At 54.5% G+C, this 17,435-nt stretch overlaps 6 protein-coding genes across 6 annotated transcripts; 3 read left to right on the top strand and 3 right to left on the bottom strand.

Moving 5' to 3' along the window:
• The first annotated feature begins 61 nt into the window (after positions 1-61).
• On the top strand, positions 62-1,747 carry BO86DRAFT_389488 (uncharacterized protein). Its single transcript, XM_025672145.1, has 4 exons — positions 62-180; positions 286-895; positions 957-1,271; positions 1,334-1,747. The coding sequence occupies exons 2-4, from the start codon at positions 296-298 to the stop codon at positions 1,436-1,438; spliced, it is 1,020 nt and encodes a 339-aa protein (XP_025527384.1). The 5' UTR covers positions 62-180; positions 286-295; the 3' UTR covers positions 1,439-1,747.
• A 3,564-nt stretch (positions 1,748-5,311) lies between these two features.
• BO86DRAFT_98402 (uncharacterized protein) lies at positions 5,312-12,047 on the top strand. The gene is made up of 5 exons (XM_025677847.1): positions 5,312-5,732; positions 5,835-6,656; positions 6,722-10,337; positions 10,394-10,524; positions 10,583-12,047. The coding sequence occupies exons 1-5, from the start codon at positions 5,508-5,510 to the stop codon at positions 11,954-11,956; spliced, it is 6,168 nt and encodes a 2,055-aa protein (XP_025527383.1). The 5' UTR covers positions 5,312-5,507; the 3' UTR covers positions 11,957-12,047.
• Positions 12,048-12,365: 318 nt separating this feature from the next.
• On the bottom strand, positions 12,366-13,783 carry BO86DRAFT_362829 (putative mitochondrial carrier protein; the record flags this gene model as incomplete). Its single annotated transcript, XM_025669939.1, has 3 exons — positions 13,735-13,783; positions 13,417-13,606; positions 12,366-13,222 (listed from the first exon to the last, which is right to left on the bottom strand). Exons 1-3 carry the CDS (start codon positions 13,762-13,764, stop codon positions 12,366-12,368), a joined length of 1,077 nt encoding a protein of 358 aa, XP_025527382.1. The 5' UTR covers positions 13,765-13,783.
• A 49-nt stretch (positions 13,784-13,832) lies between these two features.
• Positions 13,833-14,194, bottom strand: BO86DRAFT_98377 (uncharacterized protein). Its single transcript, XM_025677846.1, has one exon. The coding sequence runs from the start codon at positions 14,093-14,095 to the stop codon at positions 13,910-13,912; it is 186 nt and encodes a 61-aa protein (XP_025527381.1). The 5' UTR covers positions 14,096-14,194; the 3' UTR covers positions 13,833-13,909.
• BO86DRAFT_362826 (putative eukaryotic translation initiation factor 3 subunit EifCh) lies at positions 13,869-15,652 on the bottom strand. Its single transcript, XM_025669938.1, has 4 exons — positions 15,591-15,652; positions 15,491-15,530; positions 14,928-15,397; positions 13,869-14,874 (listed from the first exon to the last, which is right to left on the bottom strand). Exons 1-4 carry the CDS (start codon positions 15,596-15,598, stop codon positions 14,295-14,297), a joined length of 1,098 nt encoding a protein of 365 aa, XP_025527380.1. The 5' UTR covers positions 15,599-15,652; the 3' UTR covers positions 13,869-14,294.
• A 141-nt stretch (positions 15,653-15,793) lies between these two features.
• BO86DRAFT_339405 (arylformamidase) lies at positions 15,794-17,372 on the top strand. The gene is made up of 2 exons (XM_025669018.1): positions 15,794-16,218; positions 16,359-17,372. The coding sequence occupies exons 1-2, from the start codon at positions 16,085-16,087 to the stop codon at positions 17,284-17,286; spliced, it is 1,062 nt and encodes a 353-aa protein (XP_025527379.1). The 5' UTR covers positions 15,794-16,084; the 3' UTR covers positions 17,287-17,372.
• The last annotated feature ends 63 nt before the right edge of the window (positions 17,373-17,435 follow it).

The raw sequence follows: 17,435 nt of genomic DNA, 5'->3' as shown, positions 1-17,435 counted from the left end.
TGTGATAGCTCTTCCCGATAACTAGGAGCTTATGGGCGTGCCTTGCAGTCTCCGCCCGTGACCTGACCTTCCCAACCTCTTCCGGTTCCGTCAGTGAGCTCTGTCTGTACCCCTGCGAAGGAGAAACAGAATCAGACTACCTTCAATACGGAAGGAGAACTGTTTCGCACAAAAGATTTGGTAGGTATCTCTCTTCCTCTGCCTGTCTCCTATCGGAATATTTCCCTCAATCTTTGCCTCCGATAAATATTCCCGTGTTTACGTTGGTTGACCTCCAAGCGTTAGTTCCGAAACCATGCCCGCGACACTCGTTCGCCAGGGAGGCGTGTTCCTCCAGCATCTTAACATCAGCGATGCTTTCTCACGTCCCGTCCGTCAGATGATCTCTCACGCCCATGTTCAACGTCTTTCGATGTTGTCCCGTGGTCGGCTCGTCGGTCCAATTACGGCACGCGCCCCTCTTCTGTCCCGAAGCTTAACGAACACATACGCGACTGCAGCCCAGGCCAAATCTTCAGAGCCCAAGGCGGCCAAATCGATCCCCAAGATCCGAAAGGTGCAAGCGACCAAGACTAAGGAGACCGCCGAGGTGAAGAAGACGAAGGGGACAGGAAAGACGCAGAAGGCTACGAAGAAGGAGCCGAAGCCGCGACGGGAGAAAGCTCTGACTCCCGAACAGGAAGAGAAGCTGAGTCTGCGCGAGAAGAAGAGGCAGATCAGAGAATGCAAGGCCCTATGTCTCTCCCCGCCTCGGTTGCATCCCACGGCGCCGTTTGCTGTGGCTCGCCAAGAGGCCGGGAAATTACTTGCCAAGGAGGGATTACATGTGAAGGGCGTATATATGATCCACAAACTCCAAGAGCACATTCAGAACCTGCGATCTGAGCAGGCGGAGGTATTGCTAAGCTTCTTGCTATACATGAAAGATCGATGCTAATATTTTGGCTTCAAACCAGGAATACGAACGCATTGCGGAGGAGAACAAGAAATTGAACGAGCAAATCATGGCTGATTGGATCAAGACCTACACTCCTGCTCAAATCCGCGATGCTAACATTGCCCGGCGCAAGCTTGTCAAACTTACCGGCAAACGGCAATCGAGACTTACCCTGATCGACGACCCTCGCCTGGTTGCCCGCCCTGTACCTTCTTATGCCCACTTCACCAAGACTCAATACCTGGAAGATCCTAGCCTCGCCAATCTTCCCTTGCTTGAGCGGAGTCACCGTATCAGTGCCTTGTGGAAGGCCTTGTCGCCGGAGGAGAAAAAGGTAATGTTCAAGATCAAATCGTAGCAGTGGCCGCGTTGGCGAGCACTAACACCAGATGGCAGGCTTACGACCAGGCTTACCGAGAGGACAAAGAGCGTTACCTTCGCGAGTATAAGGAGGTCTATGGCGACGAGCCTTTGAAACTTCCCAGGGCGCGACGCGAGTAAGGATAGGGACCAGGAGCCCATTATACGACCATCCTCACACCATGACACTGGAAACCTGCGCTGATCGTTCTGTTGAGCAATGAAATGCAACTTATTTTAATATGGGGACTTCTAATGGATTATTAGGCTCGGAGGATCTGGGGACATTGTGTAAACAAACAATTGTCTTTTTCTCTCTTCTGTGCTGTCTTCTAGTATCGGTTCCGCAGCTGTCCTGTCTTGTGTTTGTCCAAGTTCATTTGGGGAGGGTAAGTCACCATCTGTAATATACCAAAGAAAAACCAAACCAAACAGAATGAATGATTTCGGGTGAGATTGTTTCCTCAGCTGCGCTTGAACTCATTTCAATAACCAAATCTCGGGTTATTTCGGTCCAGCCCTGATACCCCAAGGCCACGCACCGGATCTCCTCATCACAACGTACGTCATGACGCAATCCCTCTTTCGAGCCGCAGAGAAGAAGGCTCCGGCAGATCCAGATGTGCTCAGATGGATCTTGGGCATGAACAAATTGGAAAATACCACATCAGGTACAGTATACCACCGGATCGGATCTCATGTATTTGGGTGAGGTAGTAGCCAGCAACGCAGGGCAAGAGAGAGTGACTCACAGATGTGGTCGGTCTAGGCCCGCTGCAGCAGCTGCCAGGATAGATTACAGAAGCCGCATGCACGCAACCCCCAATCGACGAGAATCTTTCTCGAGGGGACTGTATGGACGGAAACCCTGAGCTATCTGTCCTGCATATATACTCTTAGGATCTTTTTGTGTCGGGCCCGCGAGATCCGTACTGTCGATCAGCGGAAATGGCGTTGCGGGAATTTTTTTTTCTTACTATGTACTTCGGGGGATTGGAGCTGGGGGCTGCTGGCTTGGCGATTGGGGATGGGTCTCCTTGCAATAATTATTTCGGAGTGTAGACTGGCTTTTTAGTAGCATTTGGTGGAGGTGGTCGTTGCTTGACAAGCATAGCTTTGAGGTGTTGTTGAGGCAGGCTACATTCCAAGGGTTTGTCTACATGGTCTTGGAGGGTCTTCGATGGGCCTTTCAGGTGTACTGCTGCGCGTTTTTCGAGAACAATTCTCGAAGTGCAAGAGCCATGGGAGAGTGAGCTGGGGGTAGATTGATGCTTCCGCACGGTGCAATCGCTGATGGTATTGCAGTTCCCTGGTTGGACCTATGCATGAGAACGCATTTATGTACCGTATAGTATAGCCGACAAACCACTCGCGATCTTTGCCAAAGAGCTTCAGTTCAATCCGGAGGAGAATTCCCAAGCCCTCTACGCGCGGGGAAAGCTCTGAAAGCTCTGAAAGCTCTGAAAGCTCCGGATTCCAAGGCATTGAACTACAATAAGGCTGAACCTAAGAGAGTAACAATGGGATGATGATGGTTTTGCGGTGGCTGCGGCGGTAGATTCGGGGGTATTAGCTTTCGGCCAAAGCTCCTCATGACTCTTCCTTTCTCCTTGTTTTCTTTTTCCACCCTGCAGACCAATTGACTAGTTCAACCGCAGTCGCACCGCTTGTATCACCGTCTGGAGAAAGATGGTGAGACGTTCTGAGGTAGACGCCGGACACGAAAACAAGAGACACAGACACCCTGCGGTGTTGCCAACTGAAGTGGGACGGGGGGATGGGGCTTGCATCCAGATGACTTCGACGCTGGACGGAATATCGGGAGAGCCGGTGGTTTAGCTTACTTACAGGTAAAAGTGGTGGAGAATTACTTAATACTGAGTACCCTGGACAAGACAATCTACTTCCTGATCAAGCACTTTGAGCGGGTATCGACAAGAACAGTTGTCAATGCTAAACACTTTTGGGATACACCTACAGTAGCCGGACGAAACCCCTTCTGAAGAGTAAAGGCAATCGCATCAACTAACACCGAAAAAGCAAAGTCAAGCGGAGGCCGGCGTCAGATGGGGTCACGGTTTGGGACCGTTGGGTTCTCAGAGTGGCCCACGCGTTTGATAGGCTCGGGCCTATTCTTCGCCTTCGATGCGGTGAAGAACTGCATCCCTAATTTTTCAATGCAACCCGAGTTTTCCTCGCTGAATAATGTATACCTAGGGTATTGGTGGGCACATTTTTTTTCTTAGTGTTTTGGCTGCCTGATGGTTGCATTGCAGGATGTCGGATGATGGAAAGCCCTGCAGTTTCAATCTGGTGGTTCATGTTGAGTTGAACTACTACTGCTGCTGCTGCTGCGGTGGTAGTGTTGAGAAGACATGTCTGAGGCACGTGGGGTTGATGGGTCGGTCGTACTATGTAGCACAGACAGTGGTCGAGAGTGGATTCCTGCTGCTTGGCCTCAGGAATGAGCCATTGCATACTGAGCATCATTGTGCTGTACTGTACTGCACATTGATCTGTGTTTTGCTGAATTGACTTGACTACAGGCCCGCAGGTCGAACCAAGGAACGGGTGTTCCTTTTAGGTCGAGTGTTGACAGTCTGTATACTATTTCCATCCCTTCGTCCCCACTTGAGGTGGACAACGAATACATTCCATATTTCCCCTCTTGCTCCGCTATCGGTAATGTAAGGCATCTTTGGGGTTCCGATGCGCATGAGTCAATTCGGTCCAGGGGATATCTTTCCTGTTATATGTGAGTCTGGAAGCATAGACATCTTCATCCAACAAGACAAGACAAGAACGGAGCAACAGGAGCAGCAGCAGCAGCAGCAGCAGCAACAACAACAACAACAATAACATTGACAGGAAGTTACTGCGGTACTTATACCAACATCCCTTAACTAGAAGTAGTAAGTGTCTTCCTCGCCATCTCCCCTCGTTCCTTCTCTCCCCCTCCTCCGATCACCCAGCCAAAAAGGCCAAAAGGAGGGGTGGCCTCGTTATCGATAGGCGCATTTGCCCACCGCCCCCTCGGAGTGTGACTGGCTTGTGCCTGCGTGACTTGGGCTCAATCTCTCTTTCTCACCACTGGCCATCTTTCTTATTTGCTTCTCGTGCCCTTCGACCCTCGTAATTTGATTGTTGCTGATGCACTACTCGACCAGGTTCGATCAGCGGTGACGACTCTGATTGTTTCCTTTTCTCTTGCACGCGTTGTTATTTCCCTCCCCCCAGTCTGAGCGATCTCTTAGCCCGGTGGTCGGTGCCGTCCCATCCCCAGCCACCGCCATCCTATCAACTCTACTATACACTCCGTTGTGGCCCCGGGGAATTCATCGCGGTCTTAAGTACTTTTCTTTTTCTTCCTTTTCTTTTCTTTTTTTTTTTCTTTTTTCTTGGTTCATCATTTGACTGGAGCAAATCACTCTTGTCAATCGCATAGACGGACAAAATGTAAGACCTTCCAAATTTCCGATTTGCACGCAGTGATTCTTTTCACTCCACCATCATCTCCCCCAATTCCTCCCTTTCCTACCCGCGATCGCTGGCTGACGTCCCTGTCTTGAAGCCCCGGTACTAGCTTACATTCCAGAGCTAGCTTTCGCATCGCACCCCCGCCAATCCCCAATCATTCTCTGGAGAAGGATCCAGATCTTGATTGAGCAGATTTGCGCTCTCTTTCTTCTTTGGTTTCTTTCCAGTCCACCGCCTTGTGGTCCATCGACTCGATGGCCTGCCTCCGCATCCCTACTCTCCCTTTCTACTGAACCTTTGCCGTCATCATTCTCGAGCTTTCTCCTCGCATATTCCAACATATACCTTTTTCGTGCTCGCTTATCTCTTGGTCTTTTGCATTTTCTCAGGCTTGCAGGCCCACTACACCCCCTTTTCTTTGGCTGCAATTCTCCGTCAGCGTGACGTTTTTGACCCTCTGAGTTTGCGCGTCGTGTGGCTGCGATTGCGCTGGCCGCTTGTTAATTATATCAAGGGGAGGCTTTCTCAGTTTTCTAAACCCTTTCATTTGGTGTCCATTGTAGGCGCACTCTCCATTTCTGGATTGCTCTACCACCTGATACCCAATCTCTACGCGGAGACAGGGTATAGATCCCGTGTTTTCAGTCTGCGGTGACGGGAGATAACTGCCTCTTCAAGAGGAGCAGGCCGATCGCCCTTCAAGACTCATGCGCTTTATTTCTCTCTTACCAGCATGGAGACCGTGCGCATGCTCGACCCAGGCCAATTCGCAGAGTCGGAATGCGGTGATTCCCGCACTCCGATGGAGTGTTGGCCAACATGCCGGACAGAGAAGAAGAGCGGCGTGAGATCACCCTGGGGTCCTCTTGATCGGGGCACGGTATCTATCGCCTCATTGATTCGAGAGATCGCTGCAACCATCAATTACAAAAGAGCCTTTGCGAAGGGCAATAGCAAGGTATGACCTAGCCTCTCTTGACTTGGGCTATCTGAGTATCCCGTCATATACACTGTCAAAATTCAGCGCAAAAAAGGCTAACTGGGAATGCCGTACTAGAAGAGTATATCAGAGTCGTCCGAAAAGACTTTCTACGTACTGAAGAGCACAGCACTAGATGAATCCGATCTCCAGGTGCCCGAGTATGGGTATTACGAGGACCCCCCGCCTTCGTACAACGAAGCTGTGACCGATCTCCCCCCGGACTACTCTACTCTAGCTCCGTTCGCTTGTCGGAAAGACCTGACCGATGACTCGGCACCAGCGCAACCCGCATCGAGTTTGGATAAAAGGAAAGCCACGTCTCGAACGATCGACTTTGACAAGGTTCAGGGTGTTCGAGAACACGCAAAGAAGAAGAAAAAGAGCCCCCCACAGCCACAACGTAAGAAAAGCCCACCGCCGGATGAGAGCGGGGACAAGCAAGATCAGGGAGGTGGTGACGACCAGAACGGCGATAATAATGACAATGAGGGGGGCGGTGATGCTGGCGACGGAGGCAATGGAGGGGACGACAACGGAGGTGGCGGAGGTGGCGACGGCGGCGACGGTGGAGATGGTGGAGATGGCGGGAACAACGAAGAGGACAATGATTGGGACGCGTGGGCTACCACCACCACAAAGAGCAAGAAAAAGAAGAAGAAGCAGGAGGAAGAAGAGCGACTGAAGAAAGAGGAGGAGGAAAAGGCGGCCAAGGAAGAAGAGGAACGACTAGCCAAGGAAGAGGAGGAGAAAAGGGCAAAAGAGGAAGAGGAGAAGAAAGCTGCTGAAGAAGCTGCAGCCAGCAACAACCTCAGCTGGGCGGACGATGCCGATGGAGCGAACGATGACAGCTGGGCCGGTTTTACCACTGCAAGCAGCAAGAAGAAGAAAAAGAAAGGCAAGGTATGTGAGCAGATTATCCCCAGATTGCAAACAAACCATTCCATCCAGTCTGACCGAAACTCTAGGGCGCCGAGGCTGCCCCCGATGTGCCTCCCCCGCCCCCAACGAATGGATTTCAGGAGGTGAGTCTGGGTGATAACGTGCCACAGCTGGACTTAGGTCTACCTCCCCCAACCGGAGACGTGGGTTTCAGCTTCGGTGGCTGGGACAAGGGTTGGGGCACAGGCAACAAATGGGGTTTGGACACTTTAAATGGCGCGAACGGCGCGACACCCGACAAAGGCAAAGTTGACAACAACCCTTGGTCATTTGCTGCGAAGACTACAAGCGTGGGATTCGGGTTTGGAGGCATCGACGAACCTGTTGGCACCGACAATGCCAGCGGCGGCGAAAAAGAGACCAAGCCCGAGGATGACATATGGGGTGGTTTTACTGTGAGCAAGAAGGACAAGAAGAAAAAGAAGAAAGATGCGGAGGAAGACCTTCCCAAGGAACCTGAACCGGAGCCAGTTCAGGAACCAGAACCCACGCCAGAGCCAGAGCCGCAGGCGCAGCCAGAGAAACTTCCAGAGATAGCCGACGACGACGACTGGGGCTGGGGAGCACAACTCTCGAAGAAGGACAAGAAGAAGAAAAAGAAAGACGCCCTGCTTGAAGAAACGCTACCTGCGGAGCCTCCTGCACCTGAGTCACCGGCAGCGGCTGAGACTGCTCCTCCTGAGGACGACTGGAATGCTTGGACTTCTACCTCCAAGAAGAAGGATAAGAAGGCCAAGAAAAATGCCCTTTTCGAAGAGCCCCTCGTGGAGGAGGTAGTTGTCGAGGAACCAGCGCCAGAGCCGCCGGCTGAGCCCGAACCTAAGCCTGTCGAAGAAAAGAAAGAAGAGGAGGATGACTGGGGTGCCTGGGGCTTGTCTAAGAAGGACAAGAAAAAGAAGAAGGGCAAGGCTGCCGAACCCGAACCAGAGCCTGAGCCTGAGCCAGCGCCAGCGCCGGCATCTGAACCTGAACCTGAGCAAGAACCAGTGTCTGAGCCTGAACCTGAGCCAGTACTGGAACCCGAACCCGAGTCTGAGCCCGCGCCTCCAGCCATACCGGATAATCCTCTCTACAATAATTGGGAGAATTTGAATTCCAAGGATCGGAAGAAAAGAGAGAAGCAGTTGGTCAAGAAAGGACTTCCCATTCCTGGCAAAGATTTCGAATGGCCTCCTCAGCCCGCTGAGCCTGAGCCCGAGCCGGAACCAGAGCCCGAGCCAGTGCAAGAACCCGAACCTGAGCCGGTACCTGAGCCTGTAGAGCCAGAGCCTGAACCTGAGGCCGAGCCAGTTCCTGAGCCAGTTCCTGAGCCAGTTCCTGAGCCAGTTCCCGAGCCAGAACCAGTCCCCGAGCCCGTTGTTGAGCCTGAACCCGAGCCTGAGCCTGAACCAGAACCTCCAGCTATCCCAGACAACCCTCTATACGACAACTGGGAAAGTCTGAACTCCAAGGAACGGAAAAAGAGAGAGAAACAGTTAGTCAAGAAAGGGCTTCCAATTCCTGGCAAGGATTTCGAATGGCCACCACCTCCAGCTGCTAAGCATGAGGAGCCTGTCCCAGAGCCAGAAACGGTTCCTGAGCCTGCCCCTGAGCCTGCTCATGAGCCCGAGCCAGAACCGGAACCGGAACCCGAACCTGTTGTGGAACCCGAGCCCGAGCCGCTACCCGAACCAGTACCAGAGATCATCGCTGAACCTGCTCCTGCACCCATACAGGCCGAACCTGTCTATGAGGAAGCGAGCTGGGGTATCTGGAGTACTGGGAAAGACAAGAAAAAGAAGAAAGGTAGCAAGGTTGCAGTGGAACCACCTCCCCCCGCACCGACTCCACCTTCTCTGGGATTCACACATGAACCAGAAGGGTATGTGCCTACAGAGCACGTGCCCGAGGCGCCTCTCTGGGACGAGTATGATGCCAAGCCTCCAAAGAGTATTAGCAAGGGGTTTGGGGTTGAGGAGACACCGAAGGCTTCGATGGGATTTTGGGCCACTCTTGGAGCAGCAACGATGGGTAAACCGAAGGCGACGAAAAAGAAGTCAGCCGAGAAAGACAAACCCATAGAAATTGTACAGGAGCCGGAGCTGGAGCCTGAACCGGAGAGCAAGCCTGCTGACGACGACTTACTAATCGACGTTGGCGATGCACCCCAGATGCCAGAAGCGCCCGAAGCGCCCGAAGCGCCAATGCCACCAGTTGTCGAGGAACAAGCCGCCCCGCCAACAAAGACTCCTGTTGTCACCTCCAAGACCAAGTCATCAGCCAAGCTGTCCGTCGCTGAGCGCATCAAGTCTCTTGAGCAAGCGAGGAAGGATAAATTAAAGGAGAAAGCGGGGAAGTCTAAGGCGAAGGAAGTCGTGCTGCCTCCACCAGAGGAAGTTGTTGAGCTTCCCCAGGAAGAGCCCATTGTTGATATTGAGCCTGAGCCATATCGACCGAGAAAGTCTTCGCGTGATTTGGTCCCTGGAAGTTTCCCTGACGCGTTTGACGACGAGTACGACGATATTCCCCCACCTCCTGTTCCGGAACCCCCCGTTCAGGAGCCTGAGCCTGAGCCTGAGCCTGAACCTGCCCCAGAGCCCATTCCTGAACCTGTGCAGCTGGAACCGGAACCAGTACCAGAACCAGTGGTATTGTCGAAGAAGGCCAAGAAGAAAGAGAAGAAAAAGGCAAAGGTGATCGAACTAGAGCCTGAGCCTGTTCCTGTTCCTGAGCCTATTTCGGAGCCAGTCGCAGAGCCTGAACCTGAACCTGAACCCGCCCCAGCCCCAGTACTGGAGCCAGAGCCCGTAATAGAGCCCGAGCCCGAGCCGCCTGTTCCGGTGCCCGTTTTAAAGATCGAGAAGAAGAAAAAGAAGAAGGCCATCAAGCCGGAGCCGGAGCCTGTCCTTGCTCCAGTCGTGGAAGACGTCCCTGCCCCTGTTCTAGAAGAGCCCGAACCAGAGGCTGAGATCCAACAAGAATGCGAAATTATACCGGAACTCGATGAGGCGCCTGCTCCAGAAGTTGAGAAACCAAGGAAGAAGAGCAAGAAGGTATCCAGCCTAGAACAGGCTGCACTTCCAGCGGATCCTCCACCGGTTGATGTAGGTCACGGTGGACCTCCAACGCCCCCTCCGGAGCCTATCGAAAGCCAACCTGACAAGATGCCCAGGAAGGAGCGCACCCGTGTGGAGCGCACCCCTGGTGTTGCTTCGTGGGGATTCTGGGCTGGCGCCCCTTCTAAGAAAACCCCCCAGAAAGAGTCTAGACATCGGGGAGAGCATTCACCGCCACTGATGGTGCGAACGAGGTCGACTAGACACCCTAAATCCAGGGAAGGTGAGAATGAGGTCGAAAAGTCATCTACTTCTGACCGGGACCGACGCAGAGAAGCCCGACATAGCCGAGGTATGACATTCTCCCACTTTATCCTGGGGATGCCCCCTCCGTCTCGGAAGAAGTCCACGAAGAAGTCTGGAGCCCAAGCTTCAAGGCCGATATCAAGACGCCCCTCCGTAGAGATGAACGATGATGTGAACGATACTAAATTACCCACGCCGCCACCAGACAACCACCGAGACATGCCGGATAAAGCTGCCAGAATGATGGGTACAAACGGTTCTTCAAGACGAGAGAGACCTCATACATCTCGCAGGCGATCAGGTATTTATGTCTTTCAATGGCTTATCGCTGCTACTTTACTAATCATAACCCTGTAGCTGCGCCTGATCCGTATGCTATTGACGAGGATGATATCGTCATGGTGGACAGAGATGATCTCGATGCTTCTGCACCCAGAGAGGGTGGTTCAAGAGGATCACGGCATTCCGACAGGCGGTCCCGACACAAGGTAAGACGCGTGAAAACAGTGAGATGTGGACATGATTAACTGATTCTGTCCTACACAGTCGAGGTCCCGACATGACGAGTTGGATGACAGGGCCATGCTTGACGAGCTGCAGCAAGAGGGGCCAGAAGTATTATCTGGGCCGGATGATATTGCATTTGTGGAGCCTCCACGGGAACGACGGCTCAGGCGGTCAAACACGGCTCCGAGAAAGCCAGAGCCCGGTCCGGGCGGTCTCAAGGGGCTGATCGGATCTTTACGGAGATCGGCTCGCCCTGAGATGCCAGAGCGTCACAAGTCTCGCTCTTACGGGGATGAAGATGCTAGGTATATGACCGAACCAGAGCGCGGCGAGTCTCGTCGCATGAGACACGAGAGCAGACGAAGACGACATGATATGCCGGATGTGGACGGTGAGGGCTTCCTCACAGATGCTCCGCCGGCAGAAGCATTCCCTGAAACGGACACAGAAGAGGCGGAAGCAAGGAGGGCGGCGCGTAGAGTCCGGCGGGCTGCGCGACAAGCTGCGTCCGATCAGCTTCGCGAGAGTGATTGGCGGGAGGCCGAGGAGAGGCGCGCGCGGCGCAGAGAAAGAGAAATGGCACGGGAACGCGAGATGCAGGAGCGTCAGTTGCGTGCGGAGGAGGAAAGGGAGGCCGAACGACGACGGGAGGAACGAAGGGCTCGCCGGGCTGCCCGTGAAGAGCGGGAGCAGCGTGCCCGAGAAGAGGAAGAGGCTCGTGAGGCCGCCGAAGCTAGGGCTGCGCAGCGCCGCGAGCGCAGGAGGCAGCGAGAGGCAGAAATGTATGACCCCAACCAGGAGTCTGGCAGGTCCAAGCGCCGTTCAATGCACGTCGACGATCGAGCTGCGCGAGACTTCTATCTCGGTGGCACGATGGATGCCAATCGAGCTGCCCCTCCCCCACCTCACCACTATCACCACCCGGAACGATCTGCCGACGGTGAACGGTCCAGACGTCGGAAGTCCAGAGCGCCTCCTCTCAATGCAGAGAGATTCAGGCCAATGATGTCCGGAGGCCGCAAGGATAAGACTTCGTCCTGGATCGACTCACAGGCGGACGATCCGCCGGAACCCCCACCGGTGATGACCACGGTGCTAGATATGCCCGGGGGTCTCGAAGGGGCCGCAAACGGCGGCTCGATCTCGTCGGACGAAGAGGCGCGCCGTGAACTGCGCCGCCGGGCTCGTCGGCGAGCCAGATACCCCGGGCTGACGGATCAGGAGATCGACGAGCTCCGCGCCAGGAAGCGCGAGGTGCGACGCTCCGAGCGGAGTTCCGGGAGTGGAGACTACGAGCGTGCGCGGGGGATGCGGTCGCCGTATGAAGGGCGCTATGAAGACCGCTACGCGGCGCCCCCGGTCAGCAATGGGAGAATGCCCAATTGGTTTCGCAAGTTGACCAATCTGGGATGATGATCACGGTGACGCATGCAGCTCTAACAGGCTTGTCTCACGATTACAGTTGGTGGTGCCCTTTTATGAATTCAATGATGAAACGACAATGCAATGAGGCTGAACCTGGAAGATATCCCGGATGTTTGATGAATGATTATGTGTCCTTGGGTGTGGCTTTATATCCGAAGTGGAAAAACGATTTATATGATGCGAGCTTGGATTATTGATGATGTACGACTACCATGAGAATGACTGATACTACTTTTTGCTTGCCCATCAATGGCATACCAACGACACCTTTCCCACCTATGATTGCAAATGGTAGTAGCTGGAGTATTCATTACATTAGACTTTATGTATCCCTGTACCACTGCATCCCCAAGTTCCTACACAATGTAGCTACAGACAGCATCTAGCCCTAGAAAGTCTACAACAGCGCCCCTTCCTCATCTCTTCTTATCTTCTGCTCCCTCTCCATCCGCCGATTCCCTAAATACACCTTGCCCCCCTCATACATACTCAAATAGATCCCAAACGAGATCGCCGTCCAGAACGCGCGCAACGCCCCGCCCCGAAACAACCCTTGCACCCCTTCCTTCCCATAAACCTCCTTCCCCACCGCCCACGCCCCGCTCCTCTTCCTTTTGACGGACTCCTCCTCCGCCGTCTCCGTCGCCGCCAACATCATCCGCGTCTTGACCACATCGATAGGCGTCGTCACCACCGAGGAAATCGTCCCCGCCACACTCCCGGCGATGCCCGTCACATACACCCGTTCGGCGATCGAGTTCTGGTTTCGATCGGGGGATGTCGTCCCTGATCCCCCCGCATCCCCACCACGGCCGGCGGCGGTCTTGGCCTTGGTGTTGGTATCCCGATACCCCACCACCTTCCCCTTGACAAACTCGAAGATCGGGAACTGGATCCCCGTGAACGGCAGGTTGCGGCCGAGGAGCGCCGTGTACCCGCTCCAGAGTTTCCAGGGCCGGTGCCGGAAGCGGTGGAGGATGGTCAGGGTGATGTTTTTTGGGTGGCTGGGGTTTGTGGTACTGTTGGTTGGGGCACTGCTGTGGACGATCTGGGCATTCTGCTTGAGCACCTCGGCGGGCGTGAGGATGAAGCAGGAGACTGCTTCGGCGGTGCAGGAGGCCATGGAGTGGAGGAGGGGGGTTGGGAGGAGCGGGGTGGGCTTTTGTGGATGGTTGGTGGTGCTGGTGGTGCTGGTGGAGAGGAGGCGCGTGAGGGCTTGTTTGCTTGCTTCGTAGGTGGTGAAGAATGCTCCTGCTTTTGATTTTATCTCTGTGAGTCTGGGGAGGTGGTGCGAGAGCAGAGGGTACGGTTGCGGGAGTATAGGGAGGAATAGGGACAGCAACAGCAACAGCAACGGCAATGGCAACAGGAACAGGAACAGGAACAGGAACAGGAACAGGAACAGGAACAGGAACAGGAACAGGCTGGGGCAGGCTGGGGCAGCTCACAGGCTGGGATCGTGGCGAGGACGACGCTGCCCACGCCCTGGTACAGGTCCTTGAACAGCACGCCGCGCTTGATCTGGCCGGTCGTCGCGTCCTTGTAGACGGTGGCATAGTTCGGGGATTGCAGGCGCGTCTTCAGGGTGTCGAAGGGGTAGACCATGAGATCGGTGATGACGACGGCGAAGGCGCCGGACTGGGGTTCTTCATGGTTAGTAGTTGTAGGCTATGTATAGGAAGTTCATGGGATGATGGTGGTGGTGGTGTGGAGGTTGGGTTAGAATGAATGTGGTTTGGGATGGAGACATAGACATGAAGACATACGAGCCAGATGTCGGAGTTAGTGTTGGGCATTGTCTTTGCGTGACTCTATCATATCCTGTACCGTAAGAAACATCTATAGCATCAAAAAGCATCAATGGAATCAAGCAATCGTCATTTAACTTATCGATCCTTATCTAATCGTTATCGGCAGCAAAGGTATCAAACGATGAGGTCATCAATGCCACATCACGTGGACGCATAGTACCCTAACATGGCCATTAGGGCAGCGCCATTCCCAAAGCAGCCAACCTGGGGAACCACGCATGCAAGGCGAAATCGCAGGAAGGAACGGGGAGGCGCCCATGAACAACAAACAAAAAAACCTATATAGATTGAAAGCGAACTCTCCCCCAAAAGTCATATCCCGTAACTCTATTCGTCACTGGAATTAAGAAACAACCAGGAGACATATTAACAGTCAGATACAGAATTTTCCCTCCCTACGCCGTAAGGTCATGCATGCGGTTTCCAGAATCCCCACAGTGTGAGACAAATCATATCAGTTTGGCCCTTCTTCTTCTTCTTCGTCTTCTTCGCGCTTCCTCTAGAAGACCTCCACTCTATTTGGCGGTCTCTCCCGGCAGAAGGTTGCCCTTGACAGCGAACATCTTGCCCGTCGTGGAGGCGACGAAGCTGTCCACCTGGCGGGCGTACTGCTCGACCTGGCGGCTGTTCAGCATGCTGTCCAGACGGCTGGGCTCCTGAGGGAGCTTGAACAGCCGCTGCCACTCGTCCTCGGGGAGGAGGGGCTGCTTGAGAGTGGCACGGTTGGCGTTCTCGGTCTTGCGCTTGTTTTGCCAGGCGGTGATCTTGGCCTGCTCACGGGCAAGCGAGCGCTGGTAGTACTGGAAGTTGTTGGTCTCGGTGTGGTGGACCTCGATGCTGTCGAGCAGAAGGTCGCAGTTCTTCTCCAAGAAAGGGTCGATGCTGAGGGAGAGGTTGTCGAAGTTGGGGGCCAGCACGGAGGACTTGGCGAACGGTCCAGACTCCAGAGCAGACAAAGAGGCGGGAAGATCCGTGGGGGCGGACTGGATGGGGGACTGAAGCTGGTGGACGAAAGAGGTGATCAGGTGGGAGTTGTGGATCTCGACGGGAAGCTCGACGAAGATGTCCTGGTATCTAAGGTTGGACTTTTGGAGCCTGGTAGATGTTAGCGACGCAGACACCCAACAGAAGTCAGAGCTAGAACTTACTCCTCGGAGGTGAACTTGTTCTCCTTGAAAGCAGTCATGAACTTGGGAGACAGGCGGAAGGCACGCAGGCTCAGGCTTCCCTGGGCGCTACGGCTGACATCGTGCACCAAGGCGACTGTACGCTCGTTCATCTCCTTCTGGTAAAAGAACTGGTTCTCGATCACGTTCATGTTGACGAAGTTACCCATGTTGGCGCTGGTGTACCATCCGACGTTCTGAGCGTCCACGTTGACCTCACGAAGCATACGAACCATCTCGGCCTGGTAGACGGCGTTGGCCTTCGCACGGGGGGCAGCGGCAGCCGGGTTGGGGGCGGCGTTGTCGAAGTGCGACTCGGCGGGCATCTCGACGACGGGGAAAGGGAACGAGTTGGTGATCTCCAGGGTGCCGTTGACATCCATACCAACGATCGAACCGGTCGCAGTCGTGGGGAAAGATTGCGAGCCATGCTTGATGATTTTCATCACCACCTAATGGCGAAAACCGTCAGTATCATGACCGACCGGGCTATCTAAAGCGGGGGGGAGGGTGGTGAGGAAGATTTTCAGGGTGGTGGTGCATACCAAGGCCTCGACCTTGACGGCCGTGAGAGGAACTTCTTTCCTGTGAGGTTAAACATTAGCTTGATTGATCCAGACTCGAAAAGTCCCAAAAAGGACTTACTCCGCCATTTTGAATGCAGCAGCCCAGAGTATACGTGTATAGACGGCGACGATGGGTTGAACGGCGGCGATGGTTTGTGTGGATGGAATTCAGCATTTGCTCCCACCGCCTAACCCCCTATCGGGATTAGCGTGCCAAGCCCCATAGGAGCAGTCAGCGCCGCTGCCCAAACGGGCAATATCTTTACAACCCCTCGGTAAACATGAGTCTCTGTCTCTTCACTCAATCTCACATTGTCAAGGTCTTAATGGCGGGCCTAGTATCCATTGATTCAATAGTATAAGGCATCAACGAGAGAATGTGAAAGACCTCTTGGTGTTGGGTCCACGATAGGCGCGGCCATTGCTCCACAGCCCAACCGGACGCCACGCTAACCAGAAACTCAACAGCAGCGCTTCCATCATCATGACTCTTTTGAACTGATAACCCCCCTCAACTTAGAAATCCTCTTTTCTTACTCATACTACAGGTCCCTCCCAATTACCTTCCTTTCAATGTCTATCCCCCCTACAATCCCAGTCATTGATCAAATGATCCCTGAAACCTTTTCCTACGGGACCAACCATGTCCTCCAAACCGTAACAGTGACCACCTTATCGGCTCTCCCCGACAAAGGCTACTGGGTGATGTATATTCCCCCCCTTCACCCCTCCCCCTTAATACACCCCCCACCTACCTCCATAAACACACACCTTCCCTCCACCCTACACACCACAAGAAACACAAACCAAACACACACACACACTGACATTAGCATGAACGGAACAGCTGCATCCACGGCGGCGCCTGGCGCGACCCCACGCAGACGGCCTTGAACTACCTGACGCCAGCGGTCTCCATCCTGGCGGCGTCGGAGCCGTACGCCTCGACCACGCACGCCCACCTGGCCGGCTTCGCCTCCATCAACTACCGCCTGAGCCCGCACCCGGACCACCCGCAGGACCGCACCACCACCCCGCCCACCGAGTACCGCGCCGCGCGCCACCCGGACCACATCGCCGACGTGCAGGCCGCGCTGGCCTTCCTGCAGCGCAGGTACGGGTTCGGGGACCGCTACATCCTCGTCGGGCACAGCTGCGGCGCCACGCTGGCGTTCCAGTCGGTCATGGGCGCGTTCCGCAATAACCAGACCACGCCCAATAGTCGTGGGCTGGTTGATGGGGGTGGGGATGGGGATCATGATGTTAGCGGCAACAACGGTGCGGTTGGAGGGAGCGGTGGCATCGGAGTAGGCGGCGGGTCGGTGGCGATGGGCCCCCAGGCGATTCTGGGGACGGCGGGCATCTATGATCTGCGGGGGTTGCGGGATGACCATGTGCGGATCGCGGCGTACCAGCAGTTCATCGAGGGGGCGTTTGGCGGCGAGGAGGCGCTGTGGGATGCCGTTTCACCGGCGGCGGTGAACGATGAGCAGAACGGTGTGGTGGGCGGGTGGACGGCGGGCCGGTTGGCGGTGCTGGCGCACTCGCCGGAGGATGAGCTTGTCAATGCGCACCAGCACGAGGTGATGATGGAGGCTTTGGGGCCTTGGGTTGAGGCGGCGTCTTCGTCGTTTCAAGGCAGCAGCAGCAGCAGGAAGAGGAAGGTCGAACTGCTCCCCATCAAGGGGGCGCATGACGATTGCTGGGAGAAGGGTATCGAGCTGGCGCGGGCCATTGCCTTCACGCTGGACAAGCTGCTGGAGTTGCAGGAGTGAGAGAGATTTTGAGAATGGTTTTTTGTACTGTATATACGGAGCTTCATACACGACTTATAGACTCACGTGGAAATGCATTTACGGCCTGTCTTTTTGGTTAATTGACGTTCACTACGGACCATACATTTACACAGCATGCATGAATGAAC

This window comes from Aspergillus japonicus (assembly GCF_003184785.1).
Source record: "Aspergillus japonicus CBS 114.51 unplaced genomic scaffold BO86scaffold_26, whole genome shotgun sequence".
In the NCBI taxonomy this organism is placed as follows: Eukaryota; Fungi; Ascomycota; class Eurotiomycetes; order Eurotiales; family Aspergillaceae; genus Aspergillus; species Aspergillus japonicus.
This window is presented reverse-complemented; position numbering and strand designations above follow the sequence as displayed.